The sequence below is a fragment of the Lacerta agilis genome, chromosome Z, assembly GCF_009819535.1.
Source record: "Lacerta agilis isolate rLacAgi1 chromosome Z, rLacAgi1.pri, whole genome shotgun sequence".
In the NCBI taxonomy this organism is placed as follows: domain Eukaryota; kingdom Metazoa; phylum Chordata; class Lepidosauria; order Squamata; family Lacertidae; genus Lacerta; species Lacerta agilis.
This window is the reverse complement of record NC_046331.1, coordinates 13,094,116-13,117,044: the sequence shown is the minus strand read 5'-3', so window position 1 is coordinate 13,117,044 and position 22,929 is coordinate 13,094,116. Positions and strand designations below refer to the sequence as shown.

The 22,929-nt window shown below is 43.8% G+C and overlaps 1 protein-coding gene across 2 annotated transcripts in view; it reads right to left on the bottom strand.

Moving 5' to 3' along the window:
• Positions 1 to 21,981, bottom strand: part of TSC1 (TSC complex subunit 1) — a 28,747-nt gene extending 6,766 nt beyond the window's left edge. Inside the window, exons 1-14 of one of the 2 annotated variants that reach the window (XM_033137339.1) lie at positions 21,857 to 21,981; positions 15,433 to 15,606; positions 14,726 to 14,826; positions 12,926 to 13,078; positions 11,078 to 11,222; positions 9,720 to 9,874; positions 7,783 to 7,856; positions 7,331 to 7,509; positions 6,217 to 6,311; positions 5,156 to 5,276; positions 4,580 to 4,680; positions 2,793 to 2,865; positions 2,134 to 2,217; positions 432 to 1,029 (exon numbers count right to left, since the gene is read on the bottom strand). In XM_033137339.1, coding sequence (XP_032993230.1) covers positions 432 to 1,029; positions 2,134 to 2,217; positions 2,793 to 2,865; positions 4,580 to 4,680; positions 5,156 to 5,276; positions 6,217 to 6,311; positions 7,331 to 7,509; positions 7,783 to 7,856; positions 9,720 to 9,874; positions 11,078 to 11,222; positions 12,926 to 13,078; positions 14,726 to 14,826; positions 15,433 to 15,538 — 1,985 coding nt within the window. In that variant the 5' untranslated portion in view covers positions 15,539 to 15,606; positions 21,857 to 21,981. Of the gene's footprint in view, positions 1 to 431; positions 1,030 to 2,112; positions 2,218 to 2,792; positions 2,866 to 4,579; positions 4,681 to 5,155; positions 5,277 to 6,216; positions 6,312 to 7,330; positions 7,510 to 7,782; positions 7,857 to 9,719; positions 9,875 to 11,077; positions 11,223 to 12,925; positions 13,079 to 14,725; positions 14,827 to 15,432; positions 15,607 to 21,856 lie in introns of both variants that reach the window. The other variant, XM_033137338.1, reaches the window with a different exon arrangement.
• Positions 21,982 to 22,929: the final 948 nt, after the last annotated feature.

Below are 22,929 nucleotides of genomic sequence, written 5' to 3'. Positions count from 1 at the left end.
CCCCGGGAAGTATGCCTAGCACCATCACACTATTTTATTTTAGGTGACAAGGCAAAAACATTTTTATTCAAACAGGCCTTTGGATCTTAGCTTTTTGCTTATATTTTAGTGAGGTTCATTTGGATCTTTTTAATATGTTACTTGCATATTTCACAAAACACACACACAGAAAACTTTTCTACAGCAGGCTAGTTTCTACATACTATACTCGCTACCCTCAGTTCAAACAATCAAGAGGAACCATCTACATTCTGGTCAGGAAAAAACACTCAAGGAGGGCGGTGGCCCAGGTTGCATTTGGCCCCAAGGCCTCAGCTTCCCTACTTCTGCATTACAGGGAGCCTGCGAGTAACTTGAAACAGTGGTTCAGTCCTGTTCTTGTTACCGCACTAGCTCCCAGCCGTAAGAATACAAGCTCTGCCATCACTTACTGGTCAAGCCGTTTGTTGTGGGCATCTGCTCCATGCTGTATGAGCCGATCCAGCATTTCCAAGGGGGATGGGGAGGAAGAGTTCACTTTGTCGTGACCTGCATTGACCTTCCTGAGAAGCTCTTCTGTCTTCTTGCTGACAAAAAGGTAGGCGGTCTTTGGCAAAACCACTTCAAAAAGGTGCTCGTAATCAGGGGGCTGCTCGTCCCCAAAACCCATCCACTTGCGTGCAGGAATCTTGCAAGGGCTAGGGGCAACAATGGGAGACCCCAGAGACACCTGGCTTTGCTGGTGACCAGAAGGATGATTCTCAGAGTCTTGGCAGGGTAGGTCGATAGGCGTGAAGGTTTGCTTAGGCATATCCAGTGACCTTTTGAGCCCAGATTGGGCCACAAGTGGTGTCGATGCTGCAAGGGGTGACAACGCATGGGGCTTGGAATCCAGGATCTGCCCCTGTGTACTTGAGGCAGCCAGCTGGGATTTCTTTGAGCTGGGGAGACCCTCATTCAGGCGGTAGAAAGGAGAGTCAAAACCTCCCCGAGGCACCACAGGTTCCGTGTCTGCTGTGGTGATCTCTGAGATCTCTCTTGATATGGCATCTAAGGAGAGAGAAAAGCAAAGTGTGGATGGATCAGACTTGCGGCCCCCTACCTGCTCATCAGTGGCAGGAAATCCACCCACCTTAGCTGCTGTTGCAAAAGGTGGAGCAGGAGCACTGAAAATAATTTAACCCTCTGGTGTTATCACTCCTTGAGGAATCACATGATTAGGGTCTGAGACCTGCCAGGGGCAGATTCTGTGCAAAGATAATATACACTCCAAATAAAGAAAACACTTGGGATTCTGTAACTATGTACACTACGTTATTCCAGTATTATTATTATTATTATTATTATTATTATTATTATTATTGTTGTTGTTGTTGTTGTTGTTGTTGTTGTTGTTGTTGTTATTGTTGTTATTGTTATTGTTATTGTTATTGTTATTATTTTAAAAAAATGCAGGACAAAATGCCACATTTAGTATTTTGCAGAATTCATTTTTGGTTTGCTAGTCTTGAGGCAGTGAAGCTCCAGCCCCTTGGCAGCCCTGCTCAGACAGCCCAATAGCTTTCTGAGATTTCAGCAGGCATTGCCCTACATAGTTTCAACAGTCTCTTTGTAGCCATGAGGGATAGAAACTTGACAGTAGAAGCTGCTTTAAACAAAGTCTGCCCACTGGCTCATCTAGTTCACTATTGTCCAAACTGAGTAGTAGTAGTAGTAGTAGCGGTGGTGGCGGCAGCAGTCTCTCCAGGGTTTCAGACAGGGAACCTTTCCGAAGCCCTACCTGGAGACGTTGGTGGATTGAAGCAGGAACCTTCTGCATGCAAAGCAGATGCTCTACCACTTGTTTTCAAAAGAGGTATTTCTTCAAGTAGCTGAAGCTGGTGCTTAACATTAAGTTCTGCATTCCCCAGGGAAATCATGGCACATGCACACACATACAGCCTTGCCCACAGCTAAACTGCCAGTCTAAAAAAAACACTGTTTTCATTCAGCTCCTACCCAAACCTGGACAGAAGCATACAATTCCCTCTGGAGCTACACAAGGTGAGATCCCAACAAGCAGACACATGAGCACAGAGTATGCCCTCTTGGCCATGATGTTCTTGAACTTCCCAGCGCCCCCTACCCCATTACCTTCCTCTCGGTCCTTCTCACCGCTGTCTTGAGAAGAGGCCTCCAGGTCACCCAGGATGCCAGGAAGGTCACTTAAAGTTACCAAACTTTTACTGCTGTGAGAATCTTTTATTTGGGGGGAGAGGGAGAGAGGGGGGGAGAGGGAGAGGGGGGGCGAGAGAGAGAGAGAGAAAATGTTTTAACTTGTGGAGTATGTATGCTGTGACAAACATTGTTGCAATGCAAGTTCAAATCACACCAAAGAGCCTCTTCTCCAAACCATCACAAAATTTGGCTCTACCCACGCACACTTTAAAAACAAAGGAGTCCTCAGTGCATCAGGCTGGGGCACTATGGAAGAACTTCCACACTTAAAGACTGCCATCTAATGCAGTGTTTTTCAACCACTGTTCCGTGGCACACTAGTGTGCCGCGAGATGTTGCCTGGTGTGCCGTGGGAAAAATTGAAAAATTACTTTATATATAGTCAATATAGGCACAGAGTTAATTTTTTTTAACATTTTCTAATGGTGGTGTGCCTCGTGATTTTTTTCATGAAACAAGTGTGCCTTTGCCCAAAAAAGGTTGAAAAACACTGATCTAATGAACTAGCAGAGACATGATGTGCAAATGACACTCCCAATTTGTAAGAGATGATAGAGGGTAAAGATTTAGGAGGTAGGAATTCAGGTGAAGCTTACCAACAGCTTGAGAACTTTGGGTGATGTTTGGCTGTCGGGACAACAAAGACCTTGCAGGATCGGTTCTGCCCTCCTAGAAGAGAGCAAGAATTTCATGCCACAGACACATCCCCATCACAACGCTTCACATGTTCCCCAAAACTGAACAGAAAAGGAGCACCCCCAACACACACACCCAATTAAAACCAGGAGGAGGACCAAGCATGTGTGCAAGGGAAAATATAATACAACAGGTCTTCTGGAGGAGCTTCCCTCATATACCCAAGTCACTGCTCTGGGTGAGCAGGTAATTCCGCCCCTGCATATGAATGAACTGACAAAATGACAGCCCCCCACAAGCCAAGACTGATGGGAAGGAAGGAGGCTGAGCAGCAAGTATGGTGTAGAGTGCCCAACTAAGACCTGGGAGACCAGAGTTCGAATCCCTACTCAGCCATGAAGCTCACTGGTTGATCGCAGGACCATCACTGCCTCTCAGTATAACCAGACTCACAGGGTTGTTATGGGGAAGAACCATGTACATTACCATGAACTTCTTGGAGAAAAGATGGGCTATAAATACAGGCATCCACCCACTTATGTGTGTGTGGGGGGGGGGGTTACATTCTGGGCCCTAGTGCGCACAAGCAAAATTGTGTAAAGTGGGGTACACCCTCTAAAAGCCTACTTTCCCCTGCTCTCCAGATCTCTTTCCTGCTCTTTCTCCAATCCAGACCAAAATATCTAGAGCTGAAGCTCTGGGGCTGGCTGGAGGATGTGTGGGAAAGCGGTAGTGGCTGCTGCTGTGCTACCCCATGTGATCAGCCTAAACAGAACCCCACTGGGCCTTCAGTCTCTTCCTCAACCCTCACTGAAGTCTTTTTTTTTTTTTTGCTCCAGGGAGGGACTCTCCAGCTCTCTCCTGCCATTTCCTGGTATGATTCTATTTATTTATTTCCTGGTGCTATGCATATGCAAGGGCACACGAGTAGAACATGTATATGGGGAGGGGGAATGCCTGTAAGTCTTGCAAATAAACAGCAAGTAAAGGTAAAGGTAAAGGGACACCTGACCATTAGGCTCATCTCCTGTTACTGGCCGAGGGAGCCGGCGTACAGCTTCCGGGTCATGTGGCCAGCATGACTAAGCTGCTTTCTGACGAACCAGAGCAGTGCACGGAAATGCCATTTACCTTCCCGCTGGAGCGGTACCTATTTATCTACTTGCACTCTGACGTGCTTTCGAACTGCTAGGTTGGCAGGAGCTGGGACCAAACAACGGCAGCTCACCCCGTTGAGGGGATTCGAACCGCCAATCTTCTGATCAGCAAGCCCACAGCGCCATCCGCGTCCCAAAACAGCAAGTAGCTTCTACCTAAAGTAGAGTTCTTTAGACAGGGCTATGCAGACTTCAGACTTGTCAGCGTTAGTAGTGCCCCCCCCCTTTTTTAACAACTAGATTTCACAAGTTCTATGAAACGAAACCAGGTGCAAGGAACATACAGTTTAAAATTAAACCATAGGATGCCTCTTGAGTAGTGGAATTAGTTTTCAGAACCAGCACTGTGCTCAAAGTCCTTTCATCCAAAAGTCCACTCCATGGTTAGTCCTTAAAGCTTTCTTCATTTCAGCACCATAATGTAGGGTGGGGGAAATCATGTTATGGTTGCTTCTGGTGAACTAGAAATCAGAATGGCCTTGCCAGTCTCATGAAAGTCAGCCATAATCTATTACTTTTTAAATCTGCTCATAGGCCAAGTTCAAAAGTGGAATCCCCATTTTGCCAAGCGCTATAAACTTTGATGGTACCTTTCTGTGAGGCGCAGTGGAAACTGAAACATGAGCAGCTTCTTCTGAACTGCATGAGGGAGGTGGGGAGGTGGCAGTTTCTAGGTGGGCTCCTTTCTCGGCTGTTAAAAAGAAAATACAGGAAAAAAAATATTCCCTTACAAATGTTAATATGCCTGACCCTTTTTTTAAAAAAAGCAAGGGTTGGGGAGAGCACTTTTCAGCTTCCCAAGGACTATGCTCCCTCATGGGCAAACATTCCAGGTGTCCTGTGCCAGTGGTGTGCAGAGCCAGAGGCCAAACGTAGGTAGAGCAAAGTTAACTCTTTACCTTTGTACCACAGGTTATGTACCAGCCATACAGAATTTAAGAGGTTTCTATGCACCCACATATCTCTCTTCCCACCAAACGCACTCACCTCTATCCATCCTCCAGTCAGGCAACCAAGGGTATATTCTGGCCAGCCCCAGTTTAGAGGCTTCAGGGGCTTGTGCAATAATGTCACAGGCCAATCAATGGTTTGGCAGTTAACTAGTTTTTGTTGCTGACAAAACTGCCAGGGTGCTGAAAAGAAAACCCCAATATGGCTGGCCCTACCTGGTATGTTATAGGTCCTGTTGAGAGTCTGGGCTGTGGTATAAGGTGTCTCCAAAACAATTCCAGGGGAGTGGGGGGGAGTGGTCATGCCACAAGCAACGGCAGGGCTCCAGAAGGTCACCTGGAAAAAGAGTGGCAGGGTTTTTCCCAGTGTACCCAATAGAAAGGAGGGAAAATCAGACCTCCTGCATCCACTTTCAGTGCCATCACCACTTTAAACTTCCATCTCTGTTCCAGTCTTCACCAACCTGGTGTACCCTCCAGATGCTTTGGGCTCCCAACTCCATTGACAAAGCTGGGGGGCTGACGGGAGCATGTCATCAACTAGGGCAGCAAGGTAAGAGCATGTTAACCTGGCACTAGCTGCCTGTGTGGTTTTGGGCTGAATTTAAGGCACTGGTATCAAATTAAATAAAGCCCTGCATGGCTATAGACTCAAGTCTCTGCAGAAACACCTTCTACAAGGCCAACCAACTCTATCATTAACTTTGACTAGTGTGTGTGTCTGCTCATTGACCCCGCTAGGATTTGTGATTCAAGGACGCGTAACAGGGCCTTCTCTGTGGTGGCATCCAAGCTTTGGAACTCCCAATACAGGAAGCTGCCATACACTGATATCAGACCATGCAGTCAATCTAGCTCAGTACTATCAAGACTGACTGACAGCGACTCTCTCAGGGGAATCAGACACAAGTCTTTCTCAGCCCTATCTGGAGATACCAGGGATTGAACCTGGCATGGCAAAGCATGTGTTCCAACACTGATCTGGGGCTCTTCCTCATAGCTCCCTTCTAGAGCAGTGTTTGCCCTCCTCACTTTTTACACTGAGACACAGGTTGAGGATGCTCTTGTTTCCCAGGGCTTTACAGATTTGAGATTTTAATTGGTTTAATGCTCAACCGCTGCAAGTGATCAGTATTTATGGCTTCTGCATTCTTTCATTTGATGTATTTTGATGTGTTATCTTTTATTTTATATTTTCCTGAGATCTTTCTGGAAAACAATTTATAACTGTAACCAGTAAAAGAAAAATATAACAGCCGCAACACAATCAGGGTTACCTGCTCAGCTGACAGAAACGAGGACTGAAACTTGAAGATCTGAGGTAGCTGCCCTGGCGTTCGCGACAGCCGAGCAGCGATAGAAGTTGATGTTCCTGTATTTTTTATTAAAGAAGATGGAGAATAAAGGGTGAAAGGGAATTATTTCTCCCAAAATAAAGCCGTATAAAAATCATTTCCTATCCAGCAGGATTCCCCCTCCCAAAATTTGTAGCTTGGAATGCTATCAAAAATTAGGCATTAGGAACCTAGGAAGCTGCTGCATACACAGTTCATTGTTTTATCTAGCTCAGTATTGTCTACACAGACTGGCAGGAGCACTCCAGGACTTCAGGAAATGGACAATGCCAGCCCTACCTAGAGATGTCAGGGATTGGACCTGGGACCTTCTGCATGCAAAGCAGATGTTCTATCACTGAGCTACAGCCCTTTCTAGGAATATAGGAAGCTGTGTTATACCAAGTCAGATTCCTTGTCAATCTCATCTAGTACTATCTACTCTGATTGGCAGTAGCCTTTTTATTTGGATGGAGAACATGGTGGTGGGCTTTCTTGAACCAGCTGGAAATGGAAATTTACAGCACAGCATGAAGTTCTGAAAGGGGCTCAGCAAAGGAGAGCTGACTCCTGCTTTAAAGCAGTATAAGCAACTCAAGTGGGGCACAGGGAAGACAGTGGCAGGTCAGAACATTAGACACATAGATACAGTTCCCAGAGCAGTCTTGAGCCCACTGCAACCATTACTCTGGCTTGCAATAAACCATGGTTTGCAAAAACCTGGATTCAACCACAGGCATGGTGTCTGCCTTCTATCCCTCCACTTGCTACCTCATACATGAGTTCACTTACCATGTACACCAACACTAGCCAGGTTCCAGCTTAGATAAGGTTAGCAAAACTAGTGTATGACAGGGTCTGGTTAGCATCAGGGCATGTGTCACAGGAAACCGTGGTTAAGGCAAAAAAAAAAAAAAAGAAGGGACAGAGAACAGCATTCTGAGGAGAGAACTAGTAAACTTGGTTTGCTTGAATGAGCAATACATCTGCTCCTAGCTGGTTCTTCAAGGACAGTGCCTGCTGTTTATAGACATTCTGAACAACTGCGGGACCTTACCAAAGTTTTTCTGCAAAGCAACGGAAGAATTGGAAACAAAATCAGAGGAGCGATGCTGAGGGTAAGAGCCCATCTTCTGGGAAGGTGAATAGTAGTCATCTTCACTGGAAGCTTCTGCGGGGTCCAGGGAGATACTGGCACATTCTATCAAAACATCATGGGTTTCTAGCCTCTTCCACCTGTTTTAGGTCCAAGCACCACCAGTCAATTTCCACCCCATCACAGAATTTATGATACAATTTCTATTTACAGGAAATATTTATGAAAAACATTTAAAATATTTTTGAAAAGCCAGCCCTAGGGTGACATGGGAGTCACTATGGTCTAACCTAGGGATGATTTTAGAAAGGGTTTATTGCAGAATGCCATGAACTTAGTATTTTTATTTCAGAAGGGACAAGCTAAATGTTCAATCACAGCCTCTCTTTTAAAACGGATGGGAATGTACATACCTCCGAGGGTCCAGTTCGTGATCCTTGGATCCAGTCACTAGCTCAGGGTGGATGCGCACATGTGCCATCATTGGCTGGAAGAAACAGAGAGAGAAAATTGGTATTTTATTTTGCTATATCATACAAAGAACTCTGTTGAATCAGACCACCAAAGGCCCATCTAGACTAGCATCCTGTCCTCATACTGGTCAGCTAGATGCCCATGATGGGAAGCATACAAGCATGACCCAAGCCCAATACGTCTCTCCCCACTGGTGATTCCCAGCAGCTGGTATTCAAAAGCATACCATATTTTTCACTCCATAGGACGCACCGGACCATAGGGCACACCTCATTTTTACAGGAGGAAACAAGGGGGAAAAAATATTTTTCTGGTTTTCCTCCTCTAAAAGCCCCCTTTTTTTGAGGTTCAGCTAAATGTTTTGCAGCATTTTTGCAAAGGGAAAAGCCCTGGCTTTTTTGAGGATCAGCTAAAAGTTTTGCAGCTTTTTTGGCAAAGGGAAAAGCCCTGGGTTTGTTTGTTTGTTTTTTTGAGGATCAGCTAAAGGTTTTGCAGCTTTTTTGCAAAAAGCAAAGCTCCTTTTGCAAAGGGGGAAAAGCAAAGAGGAAAAGCCCCATTTTTATGGGGTTTAACTCACATTTCTGAAAAATCTTAAGGAAAGGGAGCCGTTTCTACTGTTTCCAGACAGATAATCTAATCAGCCAGTCACATGTCCTGGGGAAACAAACAACCTCCCTCTGCAGCACATTCAACAAAGGAGGGCGGGGCTGAAAGGGAGCCCCTAATCTCCCGATCTCTTGCTGATCAGCTGCTGAGCGGGGTCCTTTCAACACTCCCTTTTCTCTTTGTAAAATAAAAAGCACAATCTGCTTTTGGCCCCTGGGCAATTCAGCTCCAGGGACCACCATTCGCTCCATAAGATGCACAGGTATTTCCCCTTACTTTTTAGGAGGAAAAAAGTGCGTCATGGAGCGAAAAATACGGTACTTCCCTCTTACTGTGGAGCCTGAAGATATCCACCAGGGTCAGTAGCCAGTTACAGTCTGATTGTCTTTGAATATGCCTAAAACTCTTGTCAAGCCATCTAAGTTAGCCATCACTGCATCCTGTGGAAGCAAATTCTGCTGCTGTGTGTTGTGTTGAATACTTTCTTTTTTCTATCATCTGAGGTCTAGATGACCATTTGACTGTTACAACACAGTTCTGTTATTTCCGGGTAGCCATAAACAAACGTGATGAACATAGGACGCTGCCTTATACCTAGTAAGACTACTGGGGGGCACGCGCAGGGGGTGTGTGTGCTGTGGTCTAAACCAACAAGGTTGGCAGTTCAAGTCTGCACAACGGGGTGAACTCCTGCTGTTCTGTCTCAGCTCCTGCCAACCCAGCAGTTTGAAAGCGTACCAGTAGCAAGTCCATAAATAGGTGCCGCTGCGCGGGAAGGTAAATGCCATTTCCATGTGCTTTGGCTTCTGTCATGGTGTCCTGTTGCACCAGAAGCGGTTTAGTCATGCTGGACTTAACCGTCCAGGCATCTCTTTGTCTTTAAGAACATTAATCAATCAGTGCTGTCCACCATGGCAGGCAGCAGTTCTCTAGGGTTTCAGGCAGGGATTCTCTCCCACCTCCATCTGAAGATGTCATTGGGGATTGAACCCAAGACCTTCTGTATGCATATATATGGCCCTTCCCTATTCACACCTGATTGCAGGTATTAATTTTCAGTTCCAATTGATTGCTGGACTTCCAATTTCTCTTTAGAAGCCCACTTCCTCAGATGCAGGTTCAACTAGTTATTCGTTTCATTACAGTGAACAGCCAATACAAAAATAAATAAATACCAGCAATCATGCAATTCTGAAAAAGAAGCTTGGGTCAGGTCTTTCTGACTTACAGGCACACACAAACAAGATGTGCTTTAAAGAAAAAGTTTTACCTTGACTATCTCTTCAAAGGTCTCCAAGTTTTCTTTCATACTGTAGTGGGAGCGCAGAAAGGAGACAAAATTGCAAGGGTACATTCCGTAAAGGCGGTGAAAGAGGGCATACACACTGGCATGGAGGTGGACCAGGTAGATCTCAGCCGTGTGTCCTATGGAGGTAAAGACGTAAAGCAGGTTACAATGACTCCTATTATTGAGGTCTCTGGACATGTGCCCCCCCCTAAAAATACTGTGTTTTAATAGCTGTATGATTTGTGTTTTTCAGTATTGTTTTAATTCCATTAGTTTAATTACTTTTTAACAATTGTCTTTTACACGTTTTCAGCTTTTTGCATTTTATCTGTGTTGTTTTTAATTTGTGTATGTCACCTTGAGTCCCAGTCTCAGAAAAAGGAGGAATATAAATAAATATAAATATTGTCATAGTAAGTGCCACATTTCCATGGGTGCACAAAGGGAGTGGGGGGAGAATAATTTTGAATGGGAACTGGCTGTGAGTTCAGCACCTTAGGAAAATATGGCTTTTTAGAAAACTGTGTGCAAGTCTGATTTAAACTCAATGGCTCACTCTGGGACAATGTGTTAAAATGGAGATTAGATGACAATCTTTACAACAATTTAAAATGCAAACATTAAAAATAACCTACAATCACAAAAAAACTGTGGTGTGTCCTGAAAATTTACATCTCGGGGGTCAGAGTAAAAGTGAGTCTTCAACGTAGCCGATTTAAAACCCAGACGATGAAAGATCAAAATGGAGCCCCAGTAATCTGGCTGCTGCATTTTGCACCAATAGAAATTTCCAGTCAATTTCAAGGGCTGCTTCTTGTAAAGCACAATGTCAGGCTGAGACACAATGACTGTGACACAAGGTTACCCAATGAGCTTTCAAGGCAAGAGTCTGGATTGAAACCCTGGTCTCCCAAGTCCTGGGTCCAACACTCTGAAAACACTATGCTACAATTTGAGGGGGTTGTGTATCCCGGGCCAGAATTGTAGTCTGAATTTAAGGAACTTCAGCAAGGCTGGGAGAATTAGTAAACTGCCTTATACTGAGCCAGGCCTTTGGTTTATTTAGCTCAGTATGGGCTACATTGAGAGCTATTCAGTTTTGGTTACCTTGATGTACCGGTAAGTGGACTAAAACTCCCACCATCCTTGACCATCTTGCTAAGCTGGCTGTGAATTGTGGGAGTTGTAGTTTACTCACATCTGGGGACCCCAGGTTCAACAACACTGATCTATGCTGACTGGCAGGGGCTCTTCTGCATGCAAAGCAGATGCCCTACCACTGAGCTACAGACGTTTCCAAGGGTAAGCTTGTTCACAGCAGACGTTTTCTAGCATCTCACCTGGATTCTTCAAGTTCCAGGAAGAAAGGCGACCAAAGATGCCAAAGTAGTCATGCAGGTACTGCTTCCCAGACTGGGGGATCATTGGCAGCATCGTTATTAACACTAGCACACCTGTGATGAGGACCACTACATCCGTGTCACTCTGCGAAGGATGAGTAGGAAAAAGAAAAAGACAACTATTCAGAGGTCTAAGATTTCCTGACAGATGCATCACAAGTGTTAGGAAAGCCCTCTACTCCATTGCCTTCATTTCTGTGGGTTCAGTTAGGGTATCAATAGCTCTTTCAATGCTCCTTAGCAGAGACTGCATTTGTACAACCCTTACAACGTGGTACAGTGGTGCCCCGCTAGACGAACATAATTCGTTCTGCGAGTATCTTCGTCTAGCGGTTTTTTTGTCTAGCGAAGCACCAATACAAAGTAGCAGTTTTCGCGCAACGAAAAAAAAAAAATCGTCTTGCGAGGCAGCCCCATAGACTTTTTTCATCTTGCGGGGCAGCCTTCCGCTAGCAAATGCCTTTCGTCTAGCGAGGCATTCGTCTAGCGGGGCACCACTGTAAATGGTTTCCCGAAATGCACTACTTTGCCACCACTAGTGTCACATGCTTTTACGCTCCTACAGATGAAGGAAACCCAACATTTTACATATAAAGCAACATGTCAGGTAGAAGGGTTTAAGTCCCTCTGCACAACATCTAGTTTTCTCCTTGCAGGGGGTCTTTGAATGATTCCACCGTATTTAAAACAATCTTTATTTCTCACAAACTCCCTTTTAAAAAAAGGTTATTTAATTTCCCTGCTCTCGTTTTTACATAAACAGGGTTCAATAAAAGTAACAGAATATGAGATAAGTGCCAAATTTAAAATGTGAAACAATGTTTGAGAGGCTTGGCCAAAGCTACACAGGGGGCAGGGGGGAAGAGAGCAAACAGTGAAGACCCTATTTGGGACAATGGGACAATAGTTGTAAAAACACACTGAGTTGGATGAAATATTAGTCCTACTCACAGCAGACCCATTAAAAACAGTATCAGGTTACTAACCTGGGTCTTCTGTTTCAGTGTATCTGAAGTGTGCATGCACACGAAAGCTCATATCAAGAACAAACTTAGTTGGTCTCTAAGGTGCTACTGGGAGGATTTATTTCTTATTTCTTATTTTGTTTTGACTATGGCAGACCAACACAGCTACCTACCTGTAACTAAACTGGGTCTGTTAATTTCAACTTTTCTACTCTGAGTAGGACACAGCCCAATGAAAAAACAAAAAAACAAAAACCCAAACCCAGTTGTGAAGAGGTGTTATTTATTTTCACCATGTTTTGAGATTCTCTCTCTCAGAATGGAGACTTTGCCACTCTGATTTTATTGGTCCGTTTCAGAATTAAAGCCTACATCCCTTGAAAAGGGAACATTCTGATATGAATGAGGGAAACTGATCCAACTTGCATGAACAGGAACAGGCTTTGACTCATTATCTGTCCTTGCACTATGGTAGGATGATGATCGAAGAGAAATCAGTAATTGATAAAGGTGTTATGTGAATGTGCCCTACCTGATTAATAGTTCTAGGTTGGACGCCATTCACAAAGGTTTGCATAGCAACCACAGTGTGCAGTGACCACTGTCCAAAAGGGTTTTGTTTCCGTATCTCAGGCTTGCACCCTCCAAATGTTGTTTGACTACAACTCCCATCAGCCCCAGCTAGCACAGCCAATAGTCAGGGATGATGCAAGTTTTAGCACTGAACATCTGGAGGAAACCAAGTTGTGAGAGGTCACTGTATGTCCTCACATTCCACAGAAACATATAATAAACAAGAATTGCAACTACACAGCATCCATACCTTAAGACATTTAAGCAACGTAACCAGGACAGATGCTTGAGAAAGCTTATGTTTCCAAGATGGCTGACATCTTATCACATGCCCAAGGAGTGAAAGAGCGGAGAGACGGGTACTTGATCTGCTCATACATTCATTGATTTTGTCCAGAAGGTGCTAAGAGAAATAAAGAGAGAAGTTGTGATAGAAGCAAATGGAGAATTTACCTGGAGGGAAGCCAAAATAGATAACTGAACCTGCTCTCACTCTCTTTCATAGGCATCTCAAAGCACTCCTAAATAACATTGGACTTGGTTCACCTGTTAGGTCACCTTACCCCATATGCCCACTTGACCACTTCCATCTGCAAAACTGGCTATGTCATAGTTATCACATAACATTTGTTCTGCATTTGTAAAAACAAAAAACAAAAACCAATCTTTTAGACCACTTCCATCTGCAAAACTGGCTCTGTCATAGTTATCACATAACATTTGTTCTGCATTTGTAAAAAAACAAAAACAAAAAACAACCCAATCTTTTAGGAACTTGGCAAATCCCTGCCTATTGACATCAGGCAAGCATTTTGCTATATACTCTTAGATGGCACCTGCTGATAACATTTGTTCAGACAAGCCTATCCAGAAATGTAGAATGCTGATATGTGTTTTTACCTGTTTTTAGCTTATCACTGATTTCAATTATTATTTGAATGTTTTTACTGTTAATTTGCTTTATTCTGTTTTTAAGATGCTTTTTTATAATCAAATTGTATATAAACTGAATGAAATAAATATTTGTTTACATCCCACCTTTCACTATAAAATAAACTCAAAGTGGCTTACAATATAAAAATCTCTCCTTCCAAGAGCCAATGCAACTAATGAATGCCAACAGGATTATAGTAAAAAGGAGGGCACTGAAAAACATGGGGATATTAGCATGTTCAGAAGGAACCCCAAAGTTTGCAGAACAACAATCAATCTTTGGGGGAGACATTAAGGAGGTTAAAAAGGGCAACAACTCCAAAACAGTCCAATATTGACTCAATGGCTGCTGAATGCTGAGAATATCGGTTTAGGGACATGGTTGGCTGGCATTCAGAAACATTCTAAAAATACAAACAAGTGCAAATGTAGAAGATAAACACCCCACAGTAGTTTCATTTAACTAGTGGTTGTGGCTCAAGAACAGTACCACAATTAAAGACCCACAATTGGCTCAATTCATAAGGTTGCATCATTCATACATGCTCAAGACTGGACCATGGAAGAAGCTGCTCAGAGGCACCTAGTCACATGGGAAGTGATTGGCAGTGACGGACACCAGCTTCAATGGCTTTTAAAAACTGCTTTTATGTATTCCACACACACACACACACACAATCAAGCAGTTTATACGTTTTATTAAATAAATAAAAAGTTGATCAGACAAAATCATGGAGGATAAAGCTATCAATGGCTACTAGCCATGGTAGCTATGTTTCACCTCTGCTGTCACAGGCTGCATCTCCTAAATACCAGTTGCTGAGAATCACAAGTGACAAAATAGCTGCTGCATGCAGGTTCCGCTTGCAGGCTTCCCATAATGGGCGTCTGATTGGCCACTGCGAGAACAGGATGCTGGACTAGGTGGGCCACTGGCTTCATTCAGCTGCGCTCATCTTATGATCTAAGTGGGTCCCAGTCTTGTTGCTTTTTAAAGCAGCTCAGCAATTCTTCAGCTCAATGACACATGGCAGACTTTTCAAACATCCCTTCTTCCATTGAGCGTTTTCTCAATTTCTGGAGAAACGTTTCTTATGTCAACATACATGTGCATTACCTTGTCGTGTGGCTCTTGAAGCGTGCACAGGACATGCAAGACTTGCTCAGAACTTGTTTCCAAGTAGTAATCCACCAAGGTATTAAGCACTGGCCCGCGGTCTGATGTGGTTATTGGCCACCAAAAGAAAACACAATTACAGATCAGTGCATTCACATACACAAAAAAGATGTATTGGTTAGAAACGATTTGAAGAAACTTATATAGGAGGTTACAGAATAAATCCACTGGGTACTATGCAATTTAACATTTATCCTGTGGGGAATTATAGGATTTTATTTTTTAATATTTTATTTAAAGTTTTCAGTAAGGAAGTAAAGTGAAAGAAAAGAAGGGGGGCTGAAACTGAAATACAATATATGGGTGTACAAATAATACAATTATTCCACCAAATGTAAAATTATTAACAAATTATTTTATAAATGGATTCAAACTATCAATTTATTTATCCATACACAATCTGTCTAAAAGCAATCCATTTGTATGCTGCAAGCATTGTCATGACTTCCATCCATTGATTGAGGGGGGGGCATGGTATTATCTTTCCAATGAATTAATATCAGTCTTTTGGCAGACAACAATTTAAAATAGCACTATTCAGTGGCCACCTTCGGTTCAGCAGCAGTTGTGGGCCAGCTGCTTCAGAATAAAATGTGAGGAACTTCAGAAATGCTGTGGACATCACTGGAGATATGACTGATACTTACCTGAGTTTAGGATTTCTCTAAGCTCAGACTTTACACCTTCCAGGACAGTCAGATGTGGGGAATCCAGTATGGCCAGAAGATGGCTGATATTTCCATGCTGAGCCATTTTTCTTCACACAAAATGCTACTATGCATGCCACACTGGCTGTGTTGACTCCCACTGCTTCCGTTTTACTGAGGCAAGAGAAATAAATAAAACCCCTGCTTTAGAAACGGTTTTTTGTTTTTGTTTTTTGTCTTCAGCCCAATACTGACTTTTTCACACCTCAACCCCCAAAGCTTTCAAGGTATATGCATGCTCAGAAAATGAAAACTACTGTGGTAGTGGCCCAAATAATGAATGTGATAATGTGAACCCCTACAAATCCTTGAATATGCTTCTAATTGAGAAGTTATGGTAACCTGTTGCTTTAAGAAACTGATGATTTGGCAAAGATGCCATCCCCACTGGGACAGAAGGACAGCAAGTACAGTGGTACCTTGGGCTGCGGACACGATCCATTCCGGGGTGCCATATGCACCCCGAAAAGTCCGCAACCTGAACGGCGATATCGCACTTCTGCGCATGCGCAACCGTGCGGAGTGCTTCTGCGCGTGCGGTGGAACCCGGAAGTAAACACTTCCAGGTTTGCCGCATTCGTAATGCGAAAAAACGCAACCCACAGCTACCGTAACCCGAGGTATGACTGTATGTCAATCACAAAGATGCAGCTCGTAAGCTAGAACATAAGTAGATACATGGTGCAAATGGCTACACGTAACACAGTTTCCCAACATGCATACTACTAACACAATGTAACAGATCACAGTGAGAATCAAAGTTTAATTAGCAATGCTTATTGTGCACGCTAGAATGAGGTAATGAAGTACATGATTGGTTAAACTGAAATCCTTTGTTTGAAATGTTATAAATACCCCTGCCCGGACCTTTGGGCGGGGTTGCAGTTTTGCGAAAAGTTTCAACTGCAACCTATTACTTTGCAATAAACAACAATGGACTCCTAAGAAGAAGAAGAAGAAGAGTTTGGATTTGATATCCCGCTTTTTACTACCCGAAGGAGTCTCAAAGCGGCTAACATTCTCCTTTCCCTTCCTCCCCCACAACAAACACTCTGTGAGGTGAGTGGGGCTGAGAGACTTCAGAGAAGTGTGACTAGCCCAAGGTCACCCAGCAGCTGCATGTGGAGGAGTGCAGACACGAACCCGGTTCCCCAGATTACGAGTCTGCCGCTCCTAACCACTACACCAAACTGGCTCTCCTCTTGTCTCCGAGTTTTATTGGCGTAACTCAGAATATATGCCATTTTTGGCTTACAACACTACTACTATCTGAAATAAACTTATTCTGGTGTACACCAGCAGCAAATTTTGTTATTATTAACTGTTCTTCAACACTTTAAATGAATTAAACATATGCCTAAATCTCTCTCAGCAAAATCAATGGGGTTCAAAAAAAATACTCGTTTTATTTTATTTATACAGGGGTTGTTCCCAGTATAACTGGAGTACAGTGTTCTTGACAATTTAGCAGTTAGCTTCCAGCAGATTATATAGTCAGCTTTAGGGTGATTATCCTGATTTTATGAAGGGCATTATTATTATTTTACAGAAGGCAAACTGAGTTTGATATATCGCAGGCTGGCTAAAACAATACAGGAATCTGTATGTGAGGCCTGATATTTGAACCCAGGCCAGTCTTGAGATTCAAAAAGTAAAGCTCTCCCACCACCCCTAACAAAGCACTTTAAACAGATTTTCTGGACATTTCCTATTTTTGCCTTTCAAAATGAGATTGAAATCCTCGCAGCCTACAGGAGTCTATTTTTGCGAACTCACCGATTTCTAGCAAACAGCAAGGGGGGGCAGGTTTTTATCTTTTCTTTTAATGCCAAGAACTGGGCTGAATGCCTCAAGCCAAGTCATGCTGGCTGGTGCCAAGTCAACTGGACTCCTGCCACTGTTGTCTTCATCTCCAGTGTCATCACCTCCTTTTCACTGCTATTTTGATATTGTACTAGCAATAGTAACACAACATCTTGCACAGAGCTTTAATTTCAGGACAGACCCAGCGTCAATAATTCTTTGACAAAAGAGCTGTTGCTGCAGAACCAAACCGCCATTTCCCAGAGTCTTGGAACTATCAGGGAAAACTGAAAAGGAAGTTATGTGAGATTTGTTTAGATTGTGACAGCTGACAGGCAATGCTGCCATTTTGTAAGCAGAAGCCAAACCCAAGCACAAAAACCGAAAACCCTCCTTAAGGCATTCGGCAACTGTCATACAACATCAAGGACAGCTTTAATATATATATGGGTTAGTGAAGGGCACTCAACGCCAAAGAAGAACTATCACATTTCAATTAAAAATAAAAATCCCAAACACTTGCAGAGCATTAAATAGCATTCCGGAAAAAACAGGCTGCAATTTAAACATCTATAAAATGCAAAAGTTCAGAACTCTCTAGCTGTAATGCTGACTCTCTTTCCAGTGCTAGAAAATCTGACTTTTTCATTAACACCAGTAGATAGGAAAAATAAAGAGAAAGGATGATGATTAAATAGCTGTTGAGCACTCCTGCATTCAACAATTTGCCCTAACTAAAACCACAAACTGTATTTTGAGTCTTTCCAGACGGCCACTGCTCCTGCCCTTCAATAGTAAGTTGCACACAGGTGCCATATCCTTAAAGCACTAAGGTACCACCTGCAACAATCATGGACTCTTCTGAAGAATCATGGGAGCTGTAGTTTGGCAAGGGTGCTGAGAGTTGCTAGAAGACACCTATATCGCTTACAAAGCTAAAAATTCCAGAGTATAAAAATCAATCCCTCTTCCTAGGGAACTCTGGGAACTGTAGCTCTGTGAGGGGAATACACTGTCTCTTAACCCTCAGAGTCCATGACAAACTTGAGCTCCCATGATTTCTGGGAGGAAGCCATGACCAGGGAACAATTGTAGGAATGAAGATGCCATGTCAAGCCATGTTTGGTGATCAAGGTTCTCTCAAAAGAGCCAGACCTAACTGGAAGACTTAAATCTAAAGCTTCTTCTATCATGGCTCAAAAAAGTAATGCCTGTAAGTTACCCCTGTAGCTATGTCCTTACAGCTCTGTGACTATATGAAGTTTAAAAGCAACAGGTCCCTGAATACAATGACAGATCCTGAAGCTCCAATACTTTGGCCACCTCATGAGAAAAGAAGACTCCCGGGAAAAGACCCTGATGTTGGGAAAGACTGAGGGCACAAGGAGAAGGGGAGGACAGAGGACGAGATGGTTGGACAGTGTTCTCAAAGCTAACAACTTGAGTTTGACCAAACTGCGGGAGGCAGTGGAAGATAGGAGTGCCTGGCGTGCTCTGGTCCATGAGGTCACAAAGAGTCGGACATGACTAAACAACAACAACAACAACAACAGCTTGCCCTGTCCATGAGCCAGTGTTAGAAACTGGGATAGAAAAGCTAGGAGACAAATGGCTCCTGGGACCTGGGTTGTGGGCACCCAAACAGAATGTCTAGTCGCCATTGGGGGTGGGGTCGGAAAACTTTTTATTTATTATTTTGATAAGCATGAACTAATACACAATTTACATAAGTAACACATTGCTAATACAGTGGTACCCCGCTAGACGAATGCCTCGCAAGACGAAAAACTCGCTAGACGAAGGCATTCGTCTAGCGGAAGGCTGCCCCGCAAGACGAAAAAGTCTATGGGGCTGCCTCGCAAGACAAAAAATTTTCGTCTTTTTTTTTTTTCGTTTTGCGGAGCGCGGCTGTCATTGCCGCTCCGCAAGACGAAAAACCCGCTAGACGAAAATTTTCGCAGAACGAATTATTTTCGTCTAGCGGGGTACCACTGTATCACATTTTTAACAGAAACTGTTAATACATGTTTAATTTGGTGCTTACAATAAAAATATTGGTACTATACTTCAGTTAAACTCCTTAACATATTGACTATCCTTAACGTATACTTTGAAGCTTCGAAGCACATACATTTCAGTAATCTGAGTGTCAGCCAGGCGCAAAAAAATGGACCCAAACTTTTAGAGGTGCTCGCAAATAGATAAAATCGTTAGGCGCAAAATGCACCTGGCGCCCTGTTAATTTCAAATGCTGCCATGAGCATTCCAAAGGACACCTGGCTCATCTTTGTTGGAAATGCAATGCAATGCAAAACTGGGTCTTGGTCTTACATAATTTTGCTATATCAAAAGGTACCCTGATCCAGAAGTGCATTATTTTTTAAAATGCAGACTTTTAGGGTGTCATCTCCCTTCACATACAGCCAAGTCAACCAGGACATGAAGTTTAGTCTGCACATTACAATAGTTATCATAAAGCCTCCTGTAACATTCTGCTGAAGTGGATTCTTCCTTGGATTGCTATAGACAAGTACCTCAAAGATGACTTGCCCAAGGCAACCTAGTAAATAGACTGAAAGCTCAATATAGTTTCCACATCTAAGCCAACCAGGGAATAACCTGCTGGACCAAACTGACTCACTGCTCATACAGAACCAACATAGTGCCCTCCAGACAGTGTGGAGTACAATTGCTATCAGCCCTGATTATCGGCCATACTGGCTAGGGCTGGAGGAAGTTGCAGTCCACAACTTCTCCCTGACTGTAGACAATCAATGCCTGTAAGGAATAACTGTCACAAACTCTAAAGGATTAATCTTATTTTAAGTGATGTGGAGTATTATTAGTAACAAGCTCATTAGACAGGATGGCCTGAGGTACTTCAAGTATGCCTGCCATTTTGACAAATTAGCCATAGTTGGTATTAGTCAGTAGAATTCTACAGAAGTCATCACCAGCCACACATACAAAAATAATTTGAGAGAATTTTTAAGTACTGCATACAACCACCTTGAATACCCTCTACTGACAGCTATACCTAGGAAGAGTGGCTTTCCTCTCAATCTAAGCCAGAGATCCACAAGAACAATAGGATAAGCAAGCCAGCTGACTGTGCCTGAAAAACAGAAAGCCTTGCAACAGAAATAATGCAGCTAAAAACAAAAGAGTATTTTGTTCCTTTATTTGTGGGTCCCTCTGAATTAGAGCTAGTCAACAGGATGTTTTTCAGAGGAGAAGGGTGCATTTTCTTCCCCCCCAAAAGAACGTAACAAAACCCTGCTGCATCACAGTGGCCAAACAGATACCTATGAGAAGCCCACAAGTAGGATCCAAGGGGGGCTATATACACGAGCCAACTTTCCATTTTCAAAAACAGGTTAGTCAAGATTTGCCAAACACTGGTTAAAATGCATCTCAGATAAAGGGGCCCTTAGAAGGAAGGGACTTCCTGGTTCAAGGGGCAGAGAGAGGCCGTTTCAAAAACAAGCTTAAACACAAGAGGACTGGGGAAGATTCACAAAGGCAATTCACCCATGTCTTTGTACTCCCCCCCTTTCTCTCCTCTACCCACTACCACCTCTACTTAGCCCTGCCCACCTCACAGGAATAGCACACAAATAACACTAAAAGCTATAAAACTGAAATAAATATCATTCCTTTACCCTTCCTTACATAACACAGCCCATCTACCCTTGCTTCCCTCCCCCTTGTTGGACCTTATTCTCCATTTCTTCTCGTCTAAAGGTTTGCTTCATAGCTTTAAAACAATAAACAATTGGTTGTATCAACTGCTACTCCTACTCAGTAGAACCACTGATGCCCAAGTTACATGGGTAAGTTAGGTCAATTAATATCAATAGGTCTGCTTTCAGTAGTACTAGCATTGGCTACAACCCCAATGTACATGAAGCACTCTGATCACAAAACAAGCACTATAACGCAAGTATTATTTATCAAGCTGTCTTAGGATTCTGCTTCTCTACACCGCCCCCACCGTGCCCCTTCCTCATTCGGCCCCAACCCCAAATAATACTTAAAATTGATCTTCCCCTCATCTTCTCCATTTTTCTCCCCACCCTGTTTTTAGGCAAACACTATTCCGCAGCAAGAGCTTCAATTCAGAGACGCATTACCTCTTTTATTATTTCTTTGCCCGCATGCCCCTCCCCCATAATATATTTAGCTTTCCTTCCGCATCGCCACTTTCTTTCTCCCCCCTCCCCCCAACAACACACTTTTCCCTGACCTACCTCCCAGGGGCGTTGTTACAGATAAACTGAAAAGTTGCAATGACAAAAAGGCTTTCCTCAACCAAAAAGCTCCAATTTAAATGCACGCTACCCCTTTATTGTTTCTTCGCCTCCCTTCTGCTCCGATGCAAACATAGACAGCCCTGCCCCCCATGCTTCACCCTCTTTTCTGCTTCCTCTCGCCTGATCGACCACTCCTTCCCCACTGCCCCTTATTCCTCTCATCTCTACCCCAGTTTCTTCTTCCTTCCCCCCTGCTTTCCCCAGTGTCATCCATTCATTCTTGCCCAACCCCAAACCTGGATATTCACCCTTCTGATTCTGCTCCGGCGGCTGCGCCTCCTTCGCCTACGCTCAGCTGTTTACCACTCAGGACTCTTTAAAGCCCACAGGGCGCCGCCATCTTGCCCCGCCCAGATATACCTCCGCCGCCTTTCTCTTCTTCGCCCCCTCCTTCAGAAAATAGTCCCCCTCCTACCCGGCACAAGCGACCACCGCTCCCGGCCGGTGTCACATCCTCTTGTCGCCTCAACCAAGACCCCTTCTCTTAGGACACTGAGACCCGAGCAGGGTGTGTGCCTTCTCCGGTGTCCTGGCTCTAGGGTGGAGGCGGACGGTTCTCAGAACAGGGTGGCAATGCGTCCAGAGGCAAAGAGGTCTCGTGATTCCAAGGGAGGCCCGCGGCAAAAAAGGTTCCAGCACTAGGGATGGGTCATGTGATGCGAAGTCGCTCTGTGAGGGAGCAAGGCGGGAGGAAACTTTTGCAGGCGGACAAGCAAGGCTGGTGAAGGGAGGTGCTACCGGGTTCGGCCCTTGGGGTCACGCCCACCCTGTTTACGTTACCAACTGCGGCCTGGCCAACTTGAACCGGCCTGCCGCATAGTTAAAAAATGGTCAGGGCTAGGAATAGGCCCGCAGCTCATTGGCGGGGACAGCTACAAGGGCAGACCCCGCGGTCTTTCTATGCAATATCTGAGATTCCTTTCTCTCATGAAAGCAGACACGGTTGCAATAAAGCACTACATTTGTTCCAAGAACATTCCTCGCTATTCAGCATAAGAACCTAGGAAGAGCCAGGTGGATCAAGCCAATGGCCCAATATTGCAGGAAATATCAAAAATAACAAAACAGGTAATAGAAGTAACTCCAGAACAAGCACAATTAAATATATTCCTGGACAAGTAACAGCACATGTACATGACAAGGAACTCATAAGTCACTTACTCTCAGCAGCTAGAAATACCATAACTAGACATGGGAAAGACCTATTGAGAGCAAACATAAACCACTGGTACCAATGTGTATGGGAAACTGCCCTACTAGAGAAGTTAACCAACAAATTTAAACTAGCAGGGGGACAAGCAAAGGAAGTGAAATAATTAAA